Consider the following 21,785-nt stretch of genomic DNA (forward strand, 5'->3'; position numbering starts at 1 on the left):
ATATGGTCCATGATTCATGACAAGGAGCTTCCGAACACTTCAAGGTCAGGCAGATAAGCGTGGCATGTTGAATGATGACATCACCCCGATGGCTCAGGCTTTCTCTCGTCTGTCCCCCTCCGGGATAAAAGTGCAGTCGGAGAAAACAATATCGTTTTCACCAACGCCACCTGAGTGACTGCACAATCAATCTAGTGTCTTTTAACAGCCAAAGCCTTCCATTCACTCTTAAACTGGCATTTGAAACAGCAAAGCAAAAGCCTGCTTTATTGTCCTCAATAAAAGGAATATTATCGGTGTCAGATTGTAATTGCAGCTGTAAAACTGGCCGTAGCTCTGGTCAGACGCTAATGTGTCGCGCATCGGTCATGAGCTTCGACCATTTAACGCAAATGGTCGAAGCTCTTCTTCTGTAGAAGACGGTTCAATTGGCCAGCGTAATGCTTTGTTTTGCCTTAAATCCAACTGTTATTTTACACTTTGAAAATGTAATTCCTTCAATCCTTCTCTCTGTCTCCCGACACCTCCGATCCTCGCGCTGATTCATACGTTCAGAATTGTGCACAGGCCGCTAAAGCCTCCCATGAAAGAAGGTCTCTGCCCAAAACAGAGTCGGTGGCAGCAAATCAAGCAGTGACAGCAGACCTCAGGCCTGCAGGCAGATCTCTGGGGTTCAACACCCACGCTCTTCTTCAGACGTGTCAGGAGTGACAGGCTTTCCACTGTGTTTCCTCTGCAGGAACACCAGCAGGTCGGTCGTCCCGACCCAGTCAGGGCTCGCTCGCCTCACCGGCCCGTCAAGGGAACTGGAGCTGTGGGCAAATGTAAATGACAAATTACAATCTGACACACATCTGAAACACACACGTCTGTTCTGACACATTTGCAGACAGTTGCAACCTGGACATTCAAATGGCCTCAGACACGCTCTGTCAAGTCACGCGAAACATCTAGCAAGGAATCCGGCTATACCATTGAAATAAATACATTCTCGCTCATGTGCGATAGAAACGCATGTATTTGTAGAGGAATGCTCATGAAAACTATATGAATCCCCCAAACCTAACTCTGACACAGCGGCATGTGGTTTGAGGGTAAAAGCGTGTGGTTTGACAGCGCTGTGCTCCGTGTCTACATTATTATGAAGAGGCCTAACCGGAAGTGTCGGCCACTGATCGTGTCTCGCTTGACACTCTCGGGCGCTCACTCGCCACTGCGGTACGAGCTGAGCAGGCGGCAGTGGAGCGCGCGCGACTCCGGCGGACTCCTCTTCTTCTTCTTCTTCGTCTTTCCTGAGGACTCAGGAGGACTCTTCGCCCCCGGTCGGGAGTTTATCCGTGAGGAGCCAGGCAGCGGCGCCGCTCGGAGCCAGGGCAGGAGCGGGAACTGTTGTCCCACCGCGTCTTCTTCATCGCCTCGGAAGTGAGGAGCAGGCTGGAGGATGGGAGCGCTGCCGCCGCCGCCGCCGCCGCCGCTGCTGCCGCCGCCGCCGCTGCTGCTGCTGCTGCTGCTGTCCCTCGCTCTGTGTTTGGCCACCGCCGTCCCGGAGCACCTGAGAGGTGAGCGCTCCGCTGCTGGACTCGCGTGTGCACCAGAGAGCGACTTACACACGGTCGCTTCCGTGGGGATCGTGGCTCACGATTCGCACGGTGGAAATGAGGACGGGCTCTGGCGAGGGGCTCTTCAGGATCAGCGCCCTTGAAGTGAGAAGCGTCTCGCTCGAGTGGAGTGGACTCCTGTCCAGAGTGTCCCCAGCTGGTCCGCAGGGGCCTGTAGTTGGGGCCATTGAAGGTGGGGCCAGCTGCACCTGTGGGCACCGCCGACCCGCGGTGGGCCACTTGGTCCAAGAAACCTCCGTGCCAGCTGTTGCTCGTCCCGAGAGAAGAGGGCTCCTGCGGTTGTGTGACCACACGCCTCGGCCGCGCTCTGTTGACACCAGGACGAGCCGCCACCTTTAGGACAGAGCTGCATTGTTTCACGGGAGCGAGCCATCCATCACTTGCTCCTCAGCGCGGCTCCTGGTGCCGACTCGCGCACACTGTTAGGGTCCTGCCTGTCACACTGCAGCGTCCCGGGACCGTGCCTTTGTGCTTTGTTTCCACTGACGTGCGCGGCTCTTGATTGCAGCCCTGTGCTGTGAGTCAGAGCCTCTGGAGTGTGGCCGGCTGAGTAGCTCCCTCATTTGACTCCCGTGAGGGGACCGACTCAGTGTTTCAGCAGAAACAGTCTGGGTTCATCACCTCTGCCGCCTCAGTCACAAAGCAGGGCGGATGGATGAGTCCTCATTCAAGCACTGGCTGAGCACAAGCCAAAAGAAACGACCAATCCCTCCTCATTCCGCCTGAACTCCGGAGCGGCTGGACGGTCTTCAGCTGTCAACCTCACTCCCGCCTCACCTGTCGACTCAAAGCACTGAATAAACATGGAAAACAAGATCCCCAGGCTGAACTGTGATCTGAGACGCTCCATTCATGGACGTCTTGTCTTCGCTGTGCAGGACGGCGCACGCCTACTGGTGTTGTTGCTTGGAATCAAGCCCCCGATCTGTATACAAGCTCATCACGTTTAGTGGCCACTGAAGGTCGTAGTTGATGTACAGGTGACTTTTACTAACAATGACTTGCAACCTGCCTCCGCCGGCTTTAAATGTCACAGTCTTCAATCAGCGCAGAGGTCAAGGCGCTGGCAGATGAGCGGAGTCGCAGGAAGCCCCAGGATTGATCTCTGACCAGGGATGCAGCATCAGCCTCTGGCGTTCTTGTTGTTTCCTTGGCTGGATATATTCCTTAATCCAGCCATATTTCCCAGGTGGATTATCTGTGTCCCCAGCTGGCAGGTTCATGGAGATTGTGCCGTTCGTCTGAGCGAGCGGCCAGACGCCACATTTCAGGCTTGACTTATTGGGGAGGCCACTGGAGGGACATTTATGGAGGCTAGCAAGGACACAGGCGGCAGAGGAAGTGCGTCGCAGAGCCATGCCATGTGCCAGGGTTTGCTCCGGCCGTGCTCGACTGGGCTGTTATCAGGCTGGATGAAGTGGTTCTTGTTAGGCAGCGTGTCAGAGGGTGTCCTCAGAACCTGCTGCAGAGGCTGCGCTGTGTTTTCCTCTCATTAGCGTGAGTGATGTGGGCTCTCAGTCATGTGATCGGCCTGCTGCCGGCAGAATTCTCCCATGACCCACTCCCTGATGACGCTGTCAGACACAGATATGAAGTGCTGTCTCGCCCCGGAGCCCACTCACTGCCCGTGGTCTGCTCTGGAGAAATGAGAGTCACCGTGCAGCCCATGCTGCTGTGCCTCCAACTTTGTTCTGTCAGCATTTGATACCTAGAGGAATTCCCGACGGCTAAAATAGATTACATCGCAATTGAACCTGTTGGTTGCCGTTTTTTTTCCAATAAATTATTCAACGTTGATACCACTATTTTGAAAGCTTGACAGTGGTCAGAGAGGAAGAGGGAGAGCCAAACTCTTCGGGGTGACGTCATCGGAAGGCAGCCATGATGACTTCCATCATGCTCAACGCTGTTTATCTGTCGATCTGATGTCACTCGCGCAACAAAGATGATGATGACCCCGTGTTTACACCGCCGCTGCTTTTCTATTAACCGCTGCTGCTGCTGCTTCTGAGTTTGTTTGGAGGTTCCCAGTAGGGAGCTCTGCTCCCACCTTGCCACGGCAGAAGCAGCCTCACTTTCTGTCTCACTCCTCAGAGTGTGAATCCGACTCAGGCAAATCTGCTCTCCTGGTCCCTCTTTTCAAACTCTGTGTAGTCCAACCCTTAGATAGACACAAATGTTGCCAAGATTGAGGCGACAGGGGTCTGCCCTCTGCTTGTGTGGAGTCCTAACTGCATGAGGCTCCGCACTCGCCCTGTGTTTACATGCCGGGCAACTCACCACGACTCACAAATAAAGGCTTGAGAGAAATATGGCTTGTGCTTGAAAATCTCCCACTCTCAAAATGGAGACAGAGGAGACGCATCTCAATAATCCCACAGAGTCACGATGAATGACTCAGGATTGGAGCTCCACGCAGACCCCTAGTGAGTAGGAGGCTACAGTAGCACACGTTATTTTTACCAGTGGAAAACAGCCACCTTAGCATTTAAATGTTCTGAAAGGCTTGTTTGTGTGTCTCCTGGTGAAAAGCATCTTTTTCACGAGCAGCCACGAGGGTTACTGTGCGAGCAGGAGCAGAATCTGATCTGAAGATCTGATGTTCACAGTTGAGACTCGGCGGCAGAGCCTGTTCCAACAACAACATCTCCGCCAATGTCAGGTATGAAATGGGATCTGAAGCGCCGAGGCCGGCCTGATGGCGGTGAAGGGCGAGGCAGGACTCCAGCTTCAGGGTGGATTTCCATAACAGCCTTTCTGTAAGCCGAGCAAAAATGTTTGTCTTTTAACAGGTTTGGACACAGAACATTGTGGGTCCGCCCTGCTCCCTGGCGAGAAGCTTGTTAAGAATCCGGCCGCCTCGGTCACGCTAACGTCTGTGGAGAGTTGAAGGATGAAAGCCTGAAGATATTTGTCTCTCAGCTGAGGCGCAGCTCTTCAGTGAGGTGTCAGAGCGGGATCCGCCATCTATTATCAGTGTCAGTCATGAGAGAGCGACGCCGCCTTTACCCAGCGCATCACTAGCACGAAGAAGGCAGAAGCATTTTTGGTGTGGCTTTCTGGTTTTCCAAGGGCTCTGTCCACTGAGCATGAATGTGGGATTGACCCAAGGTTGGGTCTCAGGAGTCAGGATGGGATGCTGAAGTGGGAGTGGCCTTGAGGGACATCCGCCATAGTACCACATGCTGTAAGTTACGTGACCTTGACGGAGGTTTTGTCTGTGAGGAAGTGGCAGCTGGAGTGTCTGTCGTTACGGTGTGGCCAGTAGGACACGCAAGCATTCGTATGGAAGCACCCCATCGAGAGAAAAGGACAGATTTATCTCAAAGCAATGCTCCTTGCAAATACAGTCAGAATTCACGTGCGTGACTTGTCCACGCTGGCATTTCTTCTGCCTGTGAAGATGAGTTAGGTTTGTCTGCCCCGGAAAACACCCTGACTTCTGTTTCACGTCTGGGCAGTTCCTCTCATATATTTCATTGATTTTTTTGCTCTCAGCAAAGTTTTTCAATCATGGTTTGTGATAAAAGTACATCTTGTTAAATGCTATTGTTTCATATCAGAGCTTGCCATTCAGCCAAACATCTGTAGCAATATGAAGTCAGTACTCCTCCCCAGCCTAAAAGGATTCGAGGGGGACCCTGTTGCTGTGCGGCTCCCGCGCCACTTGCTTTCAAGATTTGTCCTAAAGCTAATGAGGAGGGAAGCCCACCACGGAGTGGAGCACCTTCCAGTGGTATCCAGAGCTGGCAGCTTTGATCTGCGCTGTGATGGCGCTGTGCTCTCTGGCTACAGTTGTGTGGGCTGCTGTGCTCGCTGCTTGTGAAAGTAACCCAGAAATGTCATCCCGTAAACTACAGTCTGCCTTTTTCTCACAGTTTTGATGCACATCCAGAGTTCAATGAGATGCCGAAAAAAAAAAAAAAAATTCTGCCTTTTATTCCTCATGCCAGTCGGCTTTTTAGTTCAATTCCAGAGAATGACAACTTGGAAGAGCTAATGACTGCTGAAGACAGGAAGGTTGCTCACTTGATGAAATGGCACAAATGGCTTTATTGGACCCTGGTGACTTTCTGACGTATTCACAGGAAAGCGCTGGCCTCATCCCAGCCATTATTTTGGGGAATGACATTGAAAGTGTGCTGTCATTTCCCCAGAAGTACACAGCACAACATCTCCGTGTGCAGATGTTGTCGATCACCCTCGGGGAGTGTTCAGCTGAAGGATGGCCGCTGGAGTGACTGACCGTCCCTTGAATGGGAAGTGTTTTGTATATTAAGCACTCACCTTCAGTTTTTAAAGGTCTGTGGCGGTTGTTGCCTTCGGTGTGATGGGCGTGAGAGGGTCCAAATGTGATGAAGTGTGAGTGGAGTAGCAGGATGTTGGACGCACAAGTGAACCTCCCATACATGCACAGAAATCTGGGAACACGTTTTACCAGCTAGTACAGTCGTGACGTGTCTGCTTTACGACAGACCTTTATTATATGGCAGTGTGCTTTGATTGAACATAGCAAGGTTGCTCGGTGACATTACATTCCCTCGGCATTGGAAGGCCACCGAGCACCACAAGTTATTTTGAACTTGATGGGTTGCAGAAAAGAAATGCATCCAGAGAAGAGCGCATCACTTCGGTCTGACGTGGCCCCAAGTTCCAAGTCTGGATTTAAGGTGCGTTTAGAGATGATGCACATAATAGTGACGGAGTCAACGATACATCAATCGAGAGTGGAAGGTGTCAATATCGCTACATCAACAAAATCATGTCCCCGCTGGCCTGTGTGTGAAGCTGCAGCTGGGGCAAACCTTGACGGTACAGTTAAGAACAAGCGACCACAAACCTCACTTCCTGCTTGCGGCCGATCGACAGCTGAAGCCGGCCACGGGCAGAGATCCCACATTCAACACTCTTTTTTGTATTTTCTTTTCTTTTTGTATTTTCTTTTGATGTTCCCCCCACCAAAAAAGAAAACTACTCAGAAAGGAGTGTTGCCACTCAGGAAGCAAGAGAGAAACAAGAGGGGAAAGTTCGGCAGGTACTGAATTAATGACAGTAAAAACGCAAGTCTTTAATCGTGAGACGTAAATCTCGCTCCAGTCTTGCGCCGTCCATCTCTTGGTATGTCCATGAGCGACAGACTCATGAGGTTTCACACAGTGAGTACCGTCACCTCCGGTCAGGTGTGGCAGGTTTTCACAGCGATCTCGCTGGCACGGCTCCATCTTGACGAACACTCTTACTGGAAACTGCAGGGCGGAAGATATGACAGGAGAAGATGCATTTTCATGTGCTCTCATAGTTGGTCATACTGTGCTCAGTGTTCTGTGGTGTATACGGTCAGAACGGTGGTTGTTGTTTGTCCATGGTGAACGTTTGGTCCATGATCAATAGCAGTTAGCAGGAGCAGGTGTTGAAACTTTTTAGAACCAGGGGAGAAACAAGGTAGATGGATAGATAGTTGGCATCGGCGCCGGCCGTCCACTGGCTTGCTCTTTTATAGATCAGCGCTCAGAGGAGTGGTTGCTCAGCTGCGTTTTGATGTCAGTGCAGGAGGAACAGCTAAGTGTTTGTGACAGCACTGTCTTTAATGCTGCCGAGTGTGGTCGCCAGGTAGGTTCACACCCTCGCCTCCCTTATTCATCATGCCTCCGGCGTCACACACATGGAAAAATGCAGACTTTGCTTGAAAATATTGTCTGTGCTTAAGCAGCTGACGAGTCCAAATCTTGAAAGGCAAGTGTGTATTTTTAGCTGGCATGAATGAGGGGAGATGGAGTGTCTTTTTTTAAACACCTGAGAGCGGTGTTATTGTTCTGGTCACACTGCTTCAGAGAGCCTCTCCTGGTGGCTGGCCCAAGCTGCACGCTGGTCTCTCACGCAGGCTTCATCAGCTAGATTGCTTTGGCCAGCTGGACTTTGGCTGAAAACACTCATGCAAGCACGAGATGTTTAGTGCTGCTGAGTGAGTGATGTCTTTTGGCCTCTGCCTCCTGTAATATTCTAAATACAGTAATCTTCTTAGACTGTCAGCACTTCTGATAAACTACTGTTTACCGTGTCTCAGCACCTGCTGCGCCATCAGCTAGTGATGCAGAGCCGTTCCAGCGGCTGAGCAGCGAGCCACGCCTGCTCCTCTGCTCCCTGGCAGTGTGGCTGCCGTTTCTCACACCTGTTTGTGTGAATCGTGGCTCTCCGGTGATGCTCATATTCCAAGTTGTCGGGGCAATGAATGCATCTCACTCGCCTTTCACGTTGATATTTTCACTATGTCACCTGTCAGACTCCTGCTAGTATCAAAGGGGTCTTCAACCCAACTTTGTGCATTTCCCCTCACGGCCTTCTGTCCCACCGTGGACTGCGACTGCTGGTCAGCTTTCTTCTCCTTAACCACCACCCGAGTTTGAGACAGTGTGCCCCCACTCTGTATTTGGGGAGTCCAGGGTTCCCGCCAGGATTTTTTGAAACTGTGGAACAGAACGCAACCAATAAATAAACAATAGAGAAAGAAGGAAGCAGATGAGAAAGTTTGGACTTTACTGAATTGGTGACAATAAAAACGCAGTAAAAATCCCTCCGATGAGCTCGGCCCGTCTCTTCATATGTCCGGCTGGAATGTGCGACGTGAGTTCCGTGAACAACAGACCTCAGTCATTATGAGGTTCTCTTTGGATTTTTCAGTTAAAACACACCGAAAACCACCGGGTATCCACACTTTGTTTTCACAGGTTTGGTCATGTGAGGTTTTCATCCTCACCCTGGTCTGTGTGTGGTGCAGGAGCAATCTTACTCTCCTTATTTCACAGTCAAATGCTGCATTTTTATTTCTGTTTTGTTTTCGTCTGGATAAAAATATCACCAGCGAGACTCACAACTGCACCGACATCCCACCCAATACCTCCTAAACCTTTCCCCCAACATGATGTCAACGTCCTCATGATCTGACCTTCCGGGTCACCGCCATCTGAGCATCTTCATCTTTGCCGCGTCCTGTCTTTTTGTCTGTGAACCATGGTTGGTCTCAGTACTGTCCTCGAAAGGTTCCTCGGCGCTGGTTTTGCTAGTCTCCTGTCGCAGATCACCCCTGACAGTCAGCTGGGCCTGTGCCACCTCGCCTGCACTCTCCTCTTCTCCTCCTCCTCCATCACAGCCGCGCACTCTGCCGTGTCACTTCCCCAGGTCAGCATGTCATCAGCTCACATCAGAGGTGCTGTTTTGAGCCTCGTCTCGTATATCGGAAGTGGAGACGTGTTTTTATTTCCAACTGTGGTTGCTGTTGAGTCGATCGAGGCAGCCGCCCCAATGATGCCGCGGTGGCAAACCCTGAACATCAACCTGCTGTGGATCATCACCATCAGTCAGAAAGTGCCATGTTTTTTCTGATGTGGGATTTGGCAGAGTCTGATCCTCTCAGGTATTGATGGGAGCGTGGAAGGGCTGAAACTTGGAGACTCCTCATCATATGCCTAAGTGCTTCCTTGGGTCTGCTGCTGCGCCTCCGTGTCCCTCATGCAAACACAGGCGTCTGCCTGCGTGCATTACGTGTGATGTCCTGGTGCTGCTGTGTGTTCAGCTGGAATATCATTTCCCTTCCAACATTGCCACGCGGAAAACATCTCGCAACAAGCATCTAGATCTAAGGAGGTAAACACTGAACAAACAGGGTCAGTGGGATGCCTTCATGAGCTGATGAATATGGATGAGGTTAATACATTCATGACACATTTTTAAGTGTTAACGTGCTTTCTTCCTGCGCGCATGCTAATCTCCTCCGGAGCTCGCCACCCAAGCCTCCTTCCCTGTGAGAATTCAAGTGGTGCCGCGCCACATTTGTACACGTTTGAAGGGTGCGCCACCGTCTTAACTTCTCACGGTCCAAGTTTGTGGCTCACAGACAAACTGGGGCAACTGTAATGAGCTCGCGCTGAGAGACAGAGATGGATGCACAGGCCACGCGTCCTGACCTCAGGCCCCCGCTGGGACTCCAGCTGTAGGGCCATGTTGGCAGGCTCCCTGCGATGCGGTACGCATCTCGATACAGCAGTGGCGTAGTGCGATACGTTGCTACAACTTGAGCATTACATTGTAATAAGAACCGTCTTTTCAACATAATGACTCAGTGCACAAAAAGAAAACGTATTAAACACGTGTAGCAGCCTCAATATTTTTGTGTCAATATTGATCGAGCTGATTTAAAATATCAAGACAATATCACACAATCTTACACCCCTTGTCAGGTGCGGCCCTGATCACTGCAAATTCACAACACGGCAGTTTTATGATGTGTTTCAATGGTGGGATTTTGTAGTTTCAGACCAACAGGAAGCTAAAACAAGGGACTTATTGTGGTTGTAGTTGTGACTGTACATTATTCTCATGCTGTCTGTAACTCAGTGGCTACAAGCATTTGGCTGCCCTCGCAGGCTCTAAACTGGCACAAATATTAATCCCCCGACGTAAAAGAACACTTGTTTGTTTGCTCATATTATTGGTTGCTGCTGCAAGTTTTGCAGACGGAGGACATTATTATCTGACTTTTCCATTTATTGATCTATTTTTTTCCCCTTCAATCGCTTGGCTTTCGTTTGGTCAAAGTTTTGGTCAAAGATAAACAAGAGCTCGGGATCACGACTAACAAGATCAGTGAGTGATGAAACATCCTCCCTCAGATACTTGACAACTATTGGATCCGAAAGTCTGCACCACCAACTCAAAACACATCGATCCGCAGACATCTATATTTGAGATAGCGTGTTTTTCGGGCTGAAATGAGAAGATTACAGAATCCTTTCTGTCCGTCAGTCGCCCTCGCCTCAGCAGCAGGGAGCGAAGCGAGAACGGCCCATGGCTTGCCTCTGAGCTGATGTCATCATCTGCGTGCCAAGGGCAAGACGTAAAATAAATCACCCGATGATGTTGGTGAGCTCTGAGGGGAGACTTGAGCTGTTGTGGTCAGAGAAGGGAAGATGCTCCTAACCACAAGTGCTCAGGAGGAAGGAGCTTGTAATGAGGTGGGAAGTACAACATCTTTCATTAGTATTACTTCAGTCTCCCAATATTGATGTTGACGTTGAAAACTAGGGATGCTCCGCTCAGGATTTTTGCTGCAGATCACCGATACTGATCAGACAGAGTGCAGGTCACCACTCATCACCAATACCGGATTGACAATGAATTTGCAGTCAAAATCATGAGACCTTCTGTGGACATGGTGTGATAACACGAACCGTGAAATCCCTTTAATTCAGACGCATTTTTATAAACCTATAAAAAAATAGAAAACGTATCAGACACAGGTGGCAGACGAGCGCTGCACCTGAAAACGGCGACGGATCCGGTCTTTTCCGTCTGCGTGTACGACACCTGAGAAAGGCTGCTCATCTAGCTAGCTCTTAATAGTTATTTCTTGGGCAATTCACTAAGCATTCCGAATGTCACGCTTGGAGCGGCGGGTGTTGCTAACAGCTGCTGAGGAACGAGCGCTCTCACTTTCATGAGCCAGAAAACGCTCCGTGCTCCGTCAAGTGCTGGAGCTTTAGATGGCGTGTTTCATTTGAAGGGGCTTCCCTGCGCAGCATTGTCCCCTGCATGTGCTGCAGGATGCTAACTTGACATGACCGACTGAAAGAAGCCCCACAGCTGACATGCTGCTGCTGAGTGAGCAGCCAGGAGGGAGGAGCGGACGCGTCACAACAGCGTCATTCATCAGAGCGCCGGCTGACACGCATGATTGTTGTTGTGATCGGCAGTCACTGATCACACAGAAATCAGCTGATCACGATGGGTGACCGATCAATTGGAGCATCCCTATTGAAAATAGTTTTTGCGTCTTTACAGATGATCAGTTCAGATTCTGGCAGAAGCAAATGCAATGTCAGCAGATTGCAAAGCTGCTATTGGTATTTCTCCGACACTGAAACGCACCACTATTGAAATTGTTCTGCGACTTTCTCTGGTACTAATTCAGCCACAAATGGGCAGCTGCAGCCATAAGCTCTTCATTCAGCGCTTCAAGTCAAGTCACGTCCATCAGTGAGGACTTGGGCGCTAGTGGCCTTCCTTCTGTTGAAGGTGCTATAGACATTCATTGTGTGGACAGTATTTACTGTAATAAGCTTATATCGTTATGGTTTTACTCAGAGTGTCATTTCACCTGAGAAAACCCGGAGCCTTTGGGACAGTTGTGTGAAACCTCCTGTGCGCTCCGGTCTGAGTGCATTACGGCTCCTGTTGGCCCGTGATGAGTAGTAAGTATTGATCCAGCCAGAGACAAAACCCCTCTGTGCGCCTCTGCTGGGCTTAGTGTTAACGGAGACAAGACTGGCAGTAATGAGAGAGACGGAGGGCAGAATTGGGGTCTTGCTTGTCTCTGGAATAGAGACCTTGAGGACAAAGAAAGGAAATCAGTTCACCCCATATTAGATGTGTTGTTTTTTTCTGCTGCTGTGGTTCTCCTTCATTTCAAGTCCAAATTCTAGGGAGGTATTTCGGACGAGGACGAGTCAAGCTCAGTGCCGACTTTCCTGGGATCCTGTTATTAGAGTATCAGGATATATGATCTGAAATGGTGGTTGCATTTTAGAATTAGCTGAGTGGGAATTTTCAGTGTCAACATTGGAGCCTGTCTATATTTCATGAAGCCGCTATGACTCACATATGTGAATTGAAGTGATGGGCTGAGTGTTATTGAGTCTGGTTCTCATGAGTTCTTTTTCTCTGGAGATTTTCAAATGTGATCTGTGGATATTATGGAAACATAGCATTTGCATTGGATTATTTGAGGCTAGGCGACCGTCAGTGTAGTTGTTCTCATTTGTAATCTCTGAATTCTGTTTGGATAAAAGTGATTTAAGGGAGGTGAGTGGCGTCGAGGGACATGCAATACAGCTGCACATGTATTTGCCTCCCAAAGTCACAACTGCAGGACCAGAGAAAGCATTGTACCGGGGGTAGGTCTGACGCGCTCCTCCAGCCAGGCGCCGTCTCTCATCTGGCCGAATGTTTACCATTCTCCCCTCCCTCATTCCCTCCAGCCGTTACACCCAGTCAGGAGGAGTGGGGGGCTCAGCCCTCCTCCATTCTACAATAACAATGTGGAATACACTTGAATGAGTCAGGATTTTCGCCAGCTGCCCTTTGATGTCAGCAAATTACACTTCAAATCCGCACTCGGAAAAAAAAGAATCTTTTTTTTCTCTGGACTCATTTGTTGAGCAACGACGAAATAATGTCAGGTCATCTTTCATTGTCTTCATTTGCTGGCTCCTGATCTGGTGCTGTTGCAACGCTCCTCAGATAGTTTTGTGTTTCTTGTCGAGGACCGTCCTGTTCAATGACTGCTTCGTGATGCTGATCTCTGGATCCACAGCATGCGCTTCATGCTCTATTTAGGTCAGTCATGTTGGAGCCTGGTCTGCGGTGTATTTGCATGAGCCATGAACAACTGGGCTACTTTCACGGCTCCTTCACTTGAATATAAAGCAGGGTGTGCAGAGGCTGTCTAATTTGACCTACTTGAGAGAACATCCTGTATTTTCCAAATCTTCCGTCTAGTTGAAGGGCGTCCATGGGCCGTGCACGCTGATGTGTACGGAGGTGTGGAAGTGAGAATCAAGCCCTCGACAACACGTGGCGAGCCAGTTGAGCCGAGCAACGTTCCCTGACTATGAGACGAGTCAGCGTGTCGGTTTTTGGTTGGTTTGGTTTTTTTCCAATCAGTTATGCCACACAACTACAGCAGAGAGTTGATCTCCCGAGAGCGTAACGTCATTAAAGGACAATTGAAACTGTCAATTCTTGTGTGGCATATTCATGTAGAGATTGGTGTGCAGTTTTTGACTATTATTTTTCTTTTCCGGACACATGAAGAGACGCGCTGCTGCTGGCCACAGTTTCAGAAATTCCTGGCCCAAACACAGCACTGCCTTATCAAACAGTTGCGGAGTGAAGAAGAGATGGCGGCCAAGCGACGTCTGGCCTCCTCACTATTGACCCCATGTGGTTCCCATTGACTGTATTGAGGATTTAGTCCAAACATGTTTAGACAGTTGCCTGTTGAGGAAGTCAGTGTGGATGGCTCAATACTATGGATGCAGCGAACATTTGGTGGTCCTGAACCACCATGCATGTAAATGTCTTCCCCACAATTTAGGCCACATTTAAAACCATATTGCATATTTGCTATTCAGTACTATTCAGTATTCTGTCCAGCATTTTAATTGGCGTTGGCCACAAATTTTCAACTCTGTGTTGCCCCTAAAACACACGTACAACCTGGAGAAAAAAATGAAACGTCTTAGTGTTTCTTTTACCCAATATTATTGCCCCGTTTAATTAAGAGTCCAACTCACACAATGACTTTGCTTGAGCAACTCACACAGTGAATGACGGAGAAAATGAGCCGAGCGCCAGCTGCAAAACGGTTCCAAAGATCCAGTCCGGACCGAAATGTAATCATCTGTTCCTCCTCCTGTTGTCAACATTTCCGGAAAATTTCACTGAATATTTTCAATTCATTTCAGAGCAATTTTGCTGTCAGAGACAGAGAGACACAGACGATCACAAAGTGTCCTTGGCGGAGAAGTGATATTAATATATAATGAGAAAAACAGAATATGAAGTGGAGAAGTCCGGCGAATGAAGGGCTTGTTGTGGCCTCATCCATGACTATTGGGCCTGGGGTCTCATCAAAACATACAGCTTTGACTCCTAAATTGCATTTTCTAACATCAAAGTCGACGTTGTCAACTGTGTGACTGGTGAGGCTGCTGTGTTTGACGTGTTAGATCAATACCAGACGTGCAGCAGTGGAAACATACATTCGCTGACCCTTAGTAATACACAGTGAACAGAGTGAAAGACGAGAAATTGATTGCGCATCAAAAACACAGGCTGAACCAGCCTCTGGGATGCGTCCGCACTGTTTATTGACCAGCTAACTAAAGCCCCTTCTCTTCTCGGAGGCTGAATGATTTGCTGTAGCTCCATGTGATGTTGGGAATAGCAATTTGTCCGATGGATCCTTCGTGTGATGCCGCGAAGAGCTCGCCCGGCAACATTTGGGACGCCTTTCATCTGGGTGGAACACACTCCTTTTTCCTCTCTCTGTGGTATATTTCATGCTCACATTCTTCTGCACCTGTTTATCATCTTTTACGATAAACTTGTTCGAGCTGATTCATTCCAAACTGACCTCCCCTGAGAGCTACTTCAAGATTTGGCAGGGTGTAATGGAATGGCTGAATGAGAGGCACTCACAGAGCGCAGGCCTCTGCCAAGCAGCTCATTCCCACCCATAAGGTAATGTAACCAGAACACAGTCACGTGCTCCATGATCAATAATGCCGGAGCGTGTCTTTTGCCCTCAGACAGTCGCCTCCTCCCCGAGGTAGTTAAAGCTCCTGCGCTTATATTTTCAGCGCGCGATGACTCCCTTGCTGAGCGAAGGCTGTGCTGCTAAAACAATGGGATGACCGGAGGTTTATCCAAGATGATCTGCGCTGCGTGTGCTGCCTTCCACATCCTCATTAGCCCATCGGCAGATTGTTGCTGACAATTGTGTCTGAATATGTGTGAGCGGATTTCCGGTTGCCTCCCGCCCACTCATACCTGGTTCAGTGTGTGCGTGGGCGGCGCCAGCATCTGTCATTTGTGCCTTCAGTCCAGGTGAACTTGAGCTCGAAAAGCCGCCATGTTTTGCTCTCTCTATGGTGGAGATTGTGATGATGCCGCCTTGTTATGAGCCCCGGCTCCAAGCTGGCCGTGCTGGCAGGGTCCTCAGGAAATGAACGTCCCAAACTCAATATCGATACCAGAGCCAGCTCGTGCGCCTGTGTGAGACTCAGAAGTGATGTGTGAGAAATGAGAGAGATCTGGGTTTTTTCACCAGCAGTGGTGGACTTGCTTGTAATGTCGCAGGTTGTCTTCTCTGCTCTTCAGTCTGCAGCTTGAATGAAAGAAAACAGTCCATTCTCCCAGCTGCAGGCTGCTAGCTTTGGCCAAGAACTCCAGAAGCCCCGGAGTAAAACAGTCCCGGCTGCTTGCACTGTGCTGCGCGCCGCCTGCAGATACAGCGTTTGAGTACGAGTACTCTCCAGAGTAGGACTGCATCTTGTATTGCACACTTCCTTTTCATTGGATGCAGGGAGACGAAGAATTCCACCATCCGTTGCAGCCCGTCTCTCTGTATGTGTGACGAATAAACCTCTTGAATCTTGACTCTCTCTTTTTCAAGTGACCCGTGATGAAGAGCAGACACGTCTCCGGGACAGTCAGTGTTTGTGTTTTAGCAAGCCCTCCTTTGATGGAGGCGCTTCTTTCCTTTCCCCCTCCACCTTCATCGTAATGGCAAAGGAAGCGTGAACTCTGCAACAACAGTTTGACTGCTTGAGATTCATGACAAGAGACGGCTGACAAGACACAAACTGGCTTTGTCAGCCCCAGAGAGGGGCGTCTGGTCTGCAGCATTAGCTGTGACAGCTGACTGTCACTTGTGATGCAGCGCTGCTAAATGGGAATACATTCCATTACCGTTTTTTTTTTTTTTTTTTATCACCGACTTGGCTGGGAGGAAGTGACGGGATTAATAGATGCCGAGGCAGATGATGTCAGTGTTGCCTTGCAGTCTCTGATGGGTTTATCACACTCAAACGTCCTGCAGTTCATGAAGATCCAAAATGAACTGGGACGATCATAGCACTTGTTTTGGGTGACTGCAAAGATATATATGACTGACTCATATATGTCTATGTTTTGTTGTGTTGTGTGAAAACAAATGGAATCCTACCATGAAGCCTCTTCACATGAGGCGAGGTGTAGACTGGAGCTGTGAACAAAACTGAATTAAATTCACATCTTCTCTTTGGAGAGTGAAGGATGAAGAGCTCAAATGTGAAGCGAACAGTTCAACAGTTAATGCTAGATTATGCTGAATTAACCTTCATGGCCCTACAGTGATGCTCCAGATGGTTTGTGCGAATGAAGCATCTGGGAAGCTGTCAGAAAATAGACTTGGAGGAGGGCGTTTTGAAGAAGTGCCATGGGGCTTTTCAATGCTGGATTTGTTAGGACGATAGAATCAGGCTGCATGATGTGGTCCACACACAGTTGCACAGCAGGGAGGTGTCAGCTGGCTTCTCCCGTGCAGGTGGCCCCTCCTCAGCTGCAATGCTAAATTGGTGCCATTGGAATGGATGGAGGCGGAGGACAGGCTCTGTGCTGGGTCAGAGCTCCTCATGAGTCCAGAAGGTAATGAGGACAAGCACACGCTAGACAAGCTGAGAAGACTGAGCAGCATGAATGTGGCTCAGCAGATGCTGAGAGCTTGATTGGACTTGGAGAATGATGTGGAGACAGTCGTCTTTCAGCTCATTTAGCATGTGCATTCTGGCTGTGATCTCCTGCCGAAGAGACGGTCCACACATGAAGCCAAGTCCAGCATCTTTCTGAGCTCGTTGGTGTGGCCGTATGCTTGAAACCCACCTGTGTGTGTGTGTGTGTGTGTATCTTTGACCCATTTTCAAGGCAGGCAGCTGCTCTATCTGCTCTCAACACCTTGGGCTTCCATCAGCCTGCTGCTGGACAGGTGGGCTGCTTCCCATTTAGATTATGGGCGGTTATTACTGCCCTTGGCTGTCACTCAGATTACACCAATATGTCCGGGGATGGCTTCTCCTGGCTGAGGCCAGCGGCCCTTTGAATCCCAAGCCGGCCGTGTTGGACAGCTTTGTTAGTTTGGACTTTCGAGAAGGCTCATGATTGCTGACTGAAACGTTTCTCTCCCGTGTTTGTTTGCCGTCGACTCCTTGTGAACGTGAGTGGGCTCGTGGCTTATGTATTACATGAGCTAATTTGTAGCCTGTTGGCTTCACATCACAAGTGCTTGTGTTGCTAAATAATGCAGATGAAGTTGGGCCTTTGATGTTCTTTGATTTGCTGCAGCCCAGGGTGTGAAACAAGCAGCTCAAAGGTGTCAGCGCTTGATGACAGACCTGGGAAGGCGTCGCTGCTGTTGATTCCTTGACCGCCGTGGCGCTGGTGGAGTCGTGCGGCAAACACACTGGCCTGGGGGATTGTGGCTCCGTTCACACTCTTATTTGCTCCCCACGTTTGCTTTGACATGGTCTGGCAACGTTTCTCTGACGCGTCCTTCTTCTATAAAAACGGTCATTGTGTAATGGACTTCATTTGCCATGTCTGCTCACAGTCACTTCATTTGCTTCGCCTTGAAGTAATGAGTTCAGGCAGTTTTACTGTACGTTTTGCTGCTGACTTTTACAAGAAGACAAATGTGCGGCGGAGGAAGACGAAACACTGTTGTGTTTTGGGAACCTTTGGTCCGTGTTAATGGCAGGTGACCGGTGAAGGAAAGACAGTTTCCAGTCAGCGGTGACAACGCTGGGACACAACTATGCGTCATCTGTTGCCGTCGTGGTTTCATTCGTTATGGTGGGCTCCCAGTCTTTCATGGGTTTAATAGCAAGAGTGTTGGGTGGATCAGCTGCTTCAAGTCTCGTGTCTGAATCTGCCTGTTTGCCAGTCTGCCAGTCACTTCGTCGAATGTTACAACTGTCTTCAGTGGGTCATTGAAAGGTGCTCACTCATGCACACTGTTGACATGTCTGTCCTGCAGCGCTCTGACTTAAGATCAGAGTTTGGGCCCATGGATTTATGGCTTCATTTCATGTCTGCGTCTGTAGCGGACTCTCAGTCCGTCCCAGATCTGTATGCGCTTGACATCTATCTGCATATCTGAGTTAGTTAGTTATCGTAATTAGCATAGTATTCAAGTGATGTAAACACGGCCATGACACTGAATCATGCCTTCATTAAAGGGGCTGCGCTGTTGGTCCAGGTTGGCGTGCGCTCACAGGATCATTTCTTCTGATGGTGCCATCTGATGCCCTTGCTCCTCTGCTTCTGTGCCCCCGACTTTTGGGCTGATGGCTGAGAACAAATTTCACAGTGATGATGGAGATGGAGAGGTGCTGTAATGAAGGCAGACAGGCCAAATCATGGCTGGATTCCAGCTTAGGAGACTGGGACTCTGCTGGCACGTTTGCCACTGAGACTAATCCCACTCTGGTCCAGAACGATGAACGCGTATTAGTCAAAGGCCAGCGACCAGGACAGTGCCATGTTTCAGTGAGGCGGGGGGTGTCGGGGGGGGCCTGGGGGGGATTTGCAGACGGGTTTTGAGATCTCCAGGTAGCAGATGTGCCCGTCCCATTATGTGTCAAGTGTCGCTGCCGTGTGGTCCCAGTGAACACCCACACGCATGTGAATTGAGGTCAAGCTAATGTGCTTTTCTTTCTTTCCCTCTCTCTTCCTTGTGGTCCTCAACAGCGGCAGATGGTGAGCAACCGACGACAGCAGGTGGGGAATCATGAAGCTACGTCACCAAACTTGCATTCATTTGTGTTTCTGCATGTGTGTTTGTTGAACTTTGTTCCTGGTTTCACTGGTCATCCCGTTTGTTTGTCATCTGCCTGCCAGTCACGTGACTGAAGCGCCTAGACCAGGCCCTTTCCCTGTGGAGGTTTGCTCGACGTGTCATGAAACAGAAGCTCAGACATCAGTAAAAAGATGGGATTTGATCAGTTGAGAGATAACAATTGACCCACATATGTATTTTGGGAGTGTGGGAAGCGTGTGGCGACACCCCAGTTGGCGGGAGAATGCACCAAGTCCACAAAGAAGTTTGCCTTGAGCAGCACAAATGCTCCGCCGCACTGCTATTTCTTACTCTTTTATTCTAACAAGCTCGTGCGGAAGTGCCTCCCTACTTTCTGTGAACACTTTCTCCCCCGTTGAGCCTGTTTTAACCCTTTGTTGTTGTCTTGTGGTAAGACGTGTCCATTGCATCAGTTGAAGGATAATCTGTATTGTGTGAATATGTGTGTGAGTCTGTGTTTTTCTGGGTCACTTGGTGGGGGTTTTCCTTGTTTGAGTTTGCTGCATGCGATAGTGAACCCCTCCGATTTGCATTTCCCATGTCAGGTTATTACATTTGCTTGAGTTCATGGTCCGTCTCTGGCATGACTCGGGCCATTGTTCGCTGGACTGGCCTCCTGGGAGGGACTGCATCTGTTCAATGTAAACATACTGTCGGAAAAACACACTGAAATGAATGCTTATGTGCCCAGAGAAATCTAAAATGGCTTTAGTTTTAATGTATGTAGACTTGCTGAGGGCTCCCTTTCATGCAACAACAACAACCACCGCAAGTGTTGCGCAGCAGTTTGCACAACAAGTAGGGCTCCACCAATCGCCACATCTTTGGCCAAGATCGAAGATTTTCCCCTTTTGTCCTCCCGCAACTAAATGACACACACACACACAAAATCATTATTTTTAAATGAATTGCACAAACCTCCTGAACAACTTTGAACACTCTGTAAAAACATTGTACATTTGAAAGCAAAACTACAAATAAACAAGTGTTCAATATAAAGTAAATCACTTTTATTCCCTCTTCATTCATCGATGAACAGATCAGACCCACAATGTGAACTTATAACTCATCACTTGTTCCAACTGGCGGACTGTCGCCTCCTCTTTTCATCCGCTGCATGTCCAGGGAGTGTCCAGGTGCGCAGTTAGTTAGAACATGGCTGTTTCCCATTGGTTTTGCCTGCGGTTAGCTCCGGTTAGCATTCGCTAGGTTGGTTTAGTGCTTTGTCAAGTCCGAGGGGTTGAAGGTTTTTGGTGGTTTTGCTCTGCGCTTGACTTTGTGGGTGCTCGTGTTGCAAAAGAGTTTGCTGTCTCGCCAGCTCGCTGTCTGTGGCTCCCGCAGAGAGGCGTCACTACGCCCAGTGTTATGTTGATGTCATCATGTATGACTCTAAATGGCAGCTTATTATATTTGCCATTTGATGGGCCGACCATGGTGACGTCATTACTGGTCACGCTGACCAGCCGGTCAATCGGTGCAGCCCCAAAAACAAGTCACGGGAGGCAATGAAATCAAGGCAAAAATATGAATCCCCTTTGCAGATGTTCTGTGCAGTAAAATGTTACTTCTTTATTCCTGTAAATTATTCTGTTGGACGTCGTCGTACAAAGTATCACATTTCAATCAAGAAAGCCTGCTAAACATAGTCTGAAAGGCAGAGAAGACTACGGACGGTGCCGCCGCAGTTTTGAAAGACAAACAAAACTTAAAAACCACTGTCGAACGCTTTGGTCGACAAGGTCACCAGGTGGCGTCGACTATTCTTGGCAGCCCTGTTGGAGCCTGTCAAGAATGAGCTGAAACGGTGGCAGTAAATGGAGGAGGGCTGAAGCCTCCGAATGCTCTTCTGGTTTCTCGAGCCACGTGTGTGCTGAGATACTGGCTTGTGTCCTGCCTGAGTCGGGTTGAGTCCGTTGATCATGGTGACGTGGTGTTCGCAATGTTGCTGCAACACCAAGCACAAGTATCTGAAGGCGTTTTCAGTTCAGGTTATTTGTTGTTGGTTGTCGTGTGGTTCACTGTTCTGCAGATGTCTGCTTCTGATCAAAGTCGAGGCATTGGTCTTGTGCCAAACTGCTCTGAGAGGATGGTTGTGGAGGGCAGCTCCTCACAGCTCACAGCTGTGCTGATGCAGCCAGGGAGTTTTGCTAGTCCACTCTTCATTGCTCTGTCATGACTGACCAAGGACTGACACGGGAAGCTCGAGAGCCATTGCCTCGCTCACCTTTTGCTGATTCTCCTGGGAGCTGTCGTCCATTCAGCAGGTTTTCTGCAGCCAATGAGCTTTGATATAGGCTTGTCTTCTGCTTGTTTTTCCTCCTGGAGGGATCAGGCTGCGTTTGGAGTCTATGAAGAACTAAATTTTTTTCCAATGGCAATTTGCATCTTGTGGCTTTTCAATGTGACTAGTGAGTCATTGGTGTGAGGCTCCAAAGTGTCTCTGGCTCATCGTCACCCTGAAGATGACTTTGTTTTTTGTTATGGTGATGTGAAAACACGTTTCTTTGCTAAATGTCAGACACTCTGAGCTGCTGTCATGCTTGACGTCTGCTGCTAACAGGGCACATTCATCGTGAGTCGCTGTGTGGAATACAACGGCAGCCTTTGAACTACTGATGGACAGATGTGATTCACAGTCAGGTGGTGGTGGTGGTGTCTTGCTGCTGTGTTTTTCCTCCTGCCTGAGCTGTGGTGGCTGTGCAGTGAGTGCAGACGTG

The 21,785-nt window shown here is 49.3% G+C and overlaps 1 protein-coding gene across 2 annotated transcripts in view; it reads left to right on the forward strand.

Annotated features, from left to right (window-relative positions):
- The first annotated feature begins 1,218 nt into the window (after positions 1 to 1,218).
- edil3a (EGF-like repeats and discoidin I-like domains 3a) overlaps positions 1,219 to 21,785 on the forward strand; it is a 61,802-nt gene continuing 41,235 nt past the window's right edge. The window contains exons 1-2 of one of the 2 annotated variants that reach the window (XM_053870133.1): positions 1,219 to 1,559; positions 18,960 to 18,989. In XM_053870133.1, the coding sequence (XP_053726108.1) occupies positions 1,442 to 1,559; positions 18,960 to 18,989 (148 nt within the window). In that variant the 5' untranslated portion in view covers positions 1,219 to 1,441. The remainder of the gene's footprint in view (positions 1,560 to 18,959; positions 18,990 to 21,785) is intronic. The other variant, XM_053870134.1, reaches the window with a different exon arrangement.

The sequence above is a fragment of the Synchiropus splendidus genome, chromosome 7, assembly GCF_027744825.2.
Source record: "Synchiropus splendidus isolate RoL2022-P1 chromosome 7, RoL_Sspl_1.0, whole genome shotgun sequence".
Classification (NCBI taxonomy): Eukaryota; Metazoa; Chordata; class Actinopteri; order Syngnathiformes; family Callionymidae; genus Synchiropus; species Synchiropus splendidus.